The following is a 5,953-nucleotide window of genomic DNA, read 5'->3' on the forward strand; positions in this document are numbered from 1 at the left end:
TTTGACTGTATCTTAGGCCAACTCACCTGGAGATGTATAAGTATTTGTAACTGTAATGCTCCAATTTGGCTTATTTGTATCAATCTCCTTCAAAAATATCATTATATGGAAATCTTTCCCCTTGGTAAAGTAAGTGATAGAAAGGTGTCTGTTATTTTGCTAGGACAGTTTATCTGACAGTTCTTTTAGGGCGTCAGGCCTAAAGAGTTATATCAAAGTGTATATTTTAAACTGGAGAGAAAATCAATATTTCCCTTTTAATACCATATTAGATTCAGATGCAGTTTGTACTGTAACCATGCATTTCTTGCTGTGGGCAGTAGCGATCCAGGCTGAGTTGGACACCTCTGTTTCCCTCTAGACACTCTTCCAGAACGTTGTGCCCCACCACTGCCTGGGCTGCATCTGGTCCCGAAGGGACAAGAAGGAGAACAAACAGCTGGCACAGAGCATCAGAGCCACCATCTCGCAGTTCAACGCCGTCACCAACTGCGTGCTCAGCACCATCCTGGAGAGCAAAGAACTAAAGACACAGCAGCGAGCGAAGATCTTGGAGAAGTGGATCCGTATCGCACGTGTAAAGCGTTTATTCACGACTGTTTCACGTTCCTTGTGCGGGTGCCGTGAAGCTGGGAGGGGACAGGGGGGTTGTTGGTCAGTGATATTTTTGATGCTCAGTATTTGTAGAGCTGCCCGCTTAGCAGGGAGAATGTGCAGCAAGCAGGACACGGGGCAGACAGAAGAGCTCTGACTATTGGTGATGCTGACGTTTAACGCTCCTGTGTTTCTAACCGCTCCTTTCACAGCAATGTAGGGTCCTGAACAACTTTTCATCTCTGAAGGCCATCGTTTCCGCCTTGCAGTCCACCTCGGTTTATCGCCTGAAGAAGACCTGGGCCTGCGTTCCAAAGTAAGGCTGTGCAGTGTGTCACTGGATGTGTTTTGGTGCTTTTATCTTTTCTGTGCCCAACTGTTAACGATTGTTGAGAAAAAAATAGTACCCTGATCTGATTCAGAGTGCTTACAAACAACTTAAATGATTTGATCTTTTCCTGTACAGGGACACAATGCTGATGTTCGAGGAGCTTTCAGAAATCTTCTCCGACTCTGACAACTTTGCGATGAGCAGGGAGCTGCTGATGAAGGTGGGAATTAGCTTGAGTTGCCAGCTTATGATCTCACCCAAAGCCGAGTTCAGCCCTGTTCCTAACCAATGAGCTCCCGTATGTGGTGCTTTGGGGAAGACGGGTCTGTAAATCCCGGCTTTTCTGCTGGGGCGAGAGGTGCCGCACAGCGAGATTTGACACAGAGGAGTTACGAATGAGCGCTTTGGCTTATATACCGCTCTGTGCAGACATGAACTGCTGGCTGAGATACCAAGGGTGATGTCGTGAAAGCATCATTTACAAGAGTGCTGTTTGGTGAAGCAGACGAGTTGTATTTTGTTTGCTTCCACAGGAGAATTCTAATTAGTATTATTATTATTATTACTTCTCAGTCAGTTAACCCACCATTGCTCTGACCGTTTGCAGGGAGTCACACAAGGCACGGTACCTTACCTGGGTACCTTCCTAACAGACCTCGTCATGCTGGACACAGCCCTTCAGGACTATCTCGAGGTAATTTGGGGCAATATATTTAACAAATAGACTTAGGTACACGAGCGCTGTGGTTTATCCTAGAGCTGGAAATGGGTTTTTGTAGTAGCCTTTGGTCAGGGCAGGTGTGGCCTGTCCCTTGGTGTCGCTACTTCATCCTGTTTGTGATTAAGTCCAGCTGAGCCTGTGCTCTTCTCCTCTGATCCCTTCTCTGTCCTTCCAACAGGGCGGCCTGATCAATTTTGAGAAGCGGCGAAGGGTAAGTGGAACGGTGACTGTTCTGTGATCGTTAGTGCCTGACGCTCTCTGCTAGAGCGTTCTCTTGGCGAGGCCTGTTGTCTTTGCTCGGGCGTATCCAACAGGCGCTCACGTTACTCAGAGGGTGAGGAAGGAACAGTCCCCAGCACGCTGTGAACCTCTGCCGGGCTGTGAGGGGCAGCGCGGGAAGAGAAATTCCTTTTAGATGGGGGCAGCAGGGGAAGAGGAGCTGCAGGGCACTCGCTGCCACGGGATTTACGTCTGGGGCACGTTCCCCCCGTTTGGTGTTCACGGGAACACGTTACACGAGCGTGTTCTGTGTGCTGGGAGCGAATCAGACCTGCTGGCATGAGACCTTTGCTGGCCACAAGATACAGTCTGTGACCATCTTCCTTGTGCTGCAGTAAATAGTTGTGGGTAAAAGGTGCAGAGAGCAAAGCGGGTACCTGGGACCGAGAAATCAAGGCTGAGCGTTGCCTTCCAGCCTGAGCCTTGTTGGTCATGGATCAGTAGGAGCGAAGGTGCCGGGGTTTCCTCTGTCCGAGGGCAGTCGCGCCAGATCTCGGACAGAATTATTTTGGGCAAGTGTGTGTGCAAGCGGAGTGAGGGAAGAGCAGCGCGTTCCAGTCACACGTTGGGGGCAGCGTTTTGTGTTCCCCTGGGCCAAGTGTGAGTGCACAGAGCCGGGGAGGATCAGGCTCTGCTGTCATCACAGGCACCTCTCGTTCTTTCCCTTGCTTAGTGCCTGAGAACCACCTACGTACAGAGCGGGATTCCTCTCTCGGCGCCGCTCTGGCCACGCAGGGGTGACGGGAAGGGTGAGCTGCAGAGTTGCAGCGTTTGAAACAGTGGTTCTCGAAATAGTCACTTCTTCAACTGAAACCGACCCGCGGGTCCAACTCAGTTTGTCCTGGATCTGTTGCTGCGTGTGTTTAGTGTATTAACGAGACTGGCTTTATTTTTCTAATTAGAATTCCTATTTTATTATTTGTTTTCTTAGGAGTTTGAAGTAATCACACAGATTAAGCTGTTGCAGTCCTCATGTAACAGCTATTGCATGGCACAAGATGAGAAATTCGTGCAGTGGTTTAGGAGGCAGCGGCATTTAAGTGATGAGGAGAGGTAGGGTCTCAGCCCGGCTGGCGAAGCAGCTTTTCTTCCCCCGCAGGCAGGTTCAGGTTCTCTCAGCCTTGAGCTCTGCGCTGCCAGGAGCTGCTCCCGGAGAGTGGAAATACACACGCACAGAGCTGCGCTCCTCCTTGTGGGGATGAACCCTCTGGGACGTGGGAGTGACCCAGGGCTTCTCAAATACGGCCACTCTGAGATATTTCACTAATGGTATTGCCCGTTCTGCAGTTTCCGTCTTTCACGTGAAATCGAAGGAGCAGCTGACAAGAGCACCGCATCGGGCAGAGCTCAGAAGAGCGTGGTGAAGAGATTCAGCCTGTGAGTACAACGGGGAGGGGGTTTGGTGCCTGAATATGAACTGGAATAAATCAAACACCAGCTGACAAACCTGGCTGGGGATCCAGAGCACTGCGGTGCAAATAAGGACAGAGTCTAATTTGATAAACACACACAAGCAATAGGCCACTCGCGATAGGAAAACACAACAGCAGGTCAGATTGTTGAAGCAAGTGACAGCTTTGCTCAGCCCAGCTCTGTTGTGCTTTCTTTTCCCCCCTAGGCCGTTCCTGGGCTTGGGGGTGAGCGCCCACAGCACCCCCGTCAACGCGCAGCCCAAACCTGCTCCAGGTGGGAGCTCTGGGGACAGCACCGTCACCATCGTCCCTCCCACCGCCACTGCTGAGGAGCCTCAGCACAAGGTAGGGCCCGGGCCCTGTGTTCAGCACAAACAGCCTGTGCGAGGCTGCTGACGCTGCCGGAGGCCCCAGGCGCTTGCCCAAGCCTGTGGGTCTTGACTGGAGCGTTGCTGGCAGTGGAATGGAGGGACCTGAGCTCTGGGAAAGGCGATTTTGGGGGGAGGGCTCATGTGCATCAGCCCAGCCTAATTCTGGGGCAGGCAGAGCAGCTGAGCGAGTGAGAAGCAGGTGAGGTCAGAGCTCGCCAGCCCTGTGCTTTGACCTGCCAGGAACTGCCCAGACCAAGCCTTGTCTGGGCTGGGTTCCGTTCCCAGGGAGCTTTGTCCTGCAGACTCTGCTCTCTTGACCTAAACTGCCTTAACTGGGTTGCCTAAGCCCTCGTTAAGGCTGTTGTGCTGAAGAGTGTCATCTTTAGCTTTTGGATCTTTGAAATTAAATGGTAATGAATGTGTTTGATCTCATCTCCCCCCTTGCTGCCATCTGGTGACAAGTGCTCCAAGAAGTGCCCCGGCTCCGTGACTCCCATTCCATCAAAAGAAGTGCCGCCAGTCCTGCCCCTCTACAACCAGCAGAGCGGAGACAGCTGCATCATCCGCACCAGCGTAGAAGAGGACAGAAGCGGCAACATCTACAGGAGCATCCTGGTGAGTGGTGGGAACAGCAAAGCGCTGTGACTGTGGGTGGTGTTTTCACCCCAGGTGACTTGAATGGTGCTTTTAGTTTTGGAAACACCTATTCCCTGATCAAACCTCCTTGATAGGGGACATGACAGATGTTACAAATCAAAACATGTGGAGCAGGGGATGAATGAGAGGTTTGCAAAGAGCATCTCTCAAGGTTTCTGGCCTTGAAATTGAAGCTTGTATTTGATCAACAAAGCCAAGGGAAGCACTCTGAGCAAGTGCCGGCTTTGCTGCCCCTGCTCTTCTGCCAGCGCCGGCTGTTGTGTGTCCAGCTCAGCACTGGGGTGTGTGAGCTGTGACACAAGGTGCCCCTTCCCCAGCAAACCCAGCTCCAAGGCCCAGAATCTTTGCAGGACATCACAGAAAGTGTTTAGCAGGGTAGACTGTGGATGAATGGATGTCTGCAAAGAGCAGCTGGGGCAGCTCTTGCTGCGGATTCGATGGCTGCTGAGAACAAGGTCTCACCTCTGCGAGTGGTTGCTCAGGAGAGCAGAGGCTGTGATTTCCTGCTGCATTTCTAGAGCAGTGCCTGTTGTCTTGAACTAACTCCACCACCAGGTGTCACAAAGAGCGTGTTTTAGTGTCTGGCAGAATCTACGACTTAGTTACTAAGCCACTGTAATTTTTCAGTTCTTCGAAATCGTTCCAGGACCAAGCAGTCTGCAGAAGGACAGGCCTTTGCTAATTATTAAATCATTATAGAGTGAATAAAGCAGAAGCCCTCATTGCAACCCTCTCTTTGCAGCTGAGTAACCAAGAGAAGGCTCCTGCTGTCATCCAGCGAGCCATGGAGAAGCACAACCTGCAGTCTGGCTCGGCTGAGGATTACGAGCTGGTCCAGATCATCTCCGCGGACAAAGGTGGGGAAGCAGAACTCTGCTGCTGCTGCTGCTGCTTGAAGAGCTCTGCTGCATTTTGCCGGCAAGAGTAACACGCGAAGCGACGTCAGAAACGCCATCGCCACGTTGTCCCAGCTGCCGGTGAGAACAAACCCCTAACGCTGAGTGGGGCGCCCGTTAACGCTCGCTCTGCTCCCTCTCTTGCAGAGCTGGCCATCCCACCCAAGGCGAACGTGTTCTACGCCATGAACACCCAGGCCAACTTCGACTTCGTCCTGAGAAGAAAAGCTGCAGCACAGGAGGAGCCCGCACTTCATGGATTGTAATGGCTGAGCTCTGTATAAGATTTACTGTGTATATTATGAGTATGTAAACTTTTTTCCCCCCAGGTTTAGTCTGGAGTTGATATATTTTAATATGTGACCTGTAGATAATGTTTGAGCTTTGTATAATATTTAATCTTTATATAACAAGTATATTAACTTTTTTCCAGTTTCTGTCTGCAGTTAATGTATTTTAAGACTTGATGTTTTTATCATATTTAATCTTTCCATACTTCTATAGAAACATTCAATATTATATAATCTTTTTTCTACTGATTTCTGCTTGGAGTTACTATATTTAAATAGCTTAGCTTTATAGAATATTTTAGCTTTGTATAATATTTAATATTCATAGAGTAAGTACGTAAACTTTTTTCCACTAATTTCTCCTTGGAGTTAATATATTTAAATGTTTTAGCTGTATATAAT

At 49.9% G+C, this 5,953-nt stretch overlaps 1 protein-coding gene across 1 annotated transcript; it reads left to right on the forward strand.

Moving 5' to 3' along the window:
• The first annotated feature begins 298 nt into the window (after nucleotides 1–298).
• On the forward strand, nucleotides 299–5,527 carry LOC139828331 (ral guanine nucleotide dissociation stimulator-like 1). Its single transcript, XM_071810598.1, has 11 exons — nucleotides 299–319; nucleotides 362–577; nucleotides 807–910; nucleotides 1,061–1,202; nucleotides 1,533–1,619; nucleotides 1,825–1,857; nucleotides 2,857–2,978; nucleotides 3,213–3,291; nucleotides 4,180–4,323; nucleotides 5,108–5,222; nucleotides 5,409–5,527. The coding sequence occupies exons 1-11, from the start codon at nucleotides 299–301 to the stop codon at nucleotides 5,525–5,527; spliced, it is 1,182 nt and encodes a 393-aa protein (XP_071666699.1).
• Nucleotides 5,528–5,953: the final 426 nt, after the last annotated feature.

Source organism: Patagioenas fasciata, chromosome 6, assembly GCF_037038585.1.
Source record: "Patagioenas fasciata isolate bPatFas1 chromosome 6, bPatFas1.hap1, whole genome shotgun sequence".
Lineage (NCBI taxonomy): Eukaryota > Metazoa > Chordata > Aves > Columbiformes > Columbidae > Patagioenas > Patagioenas fasciata.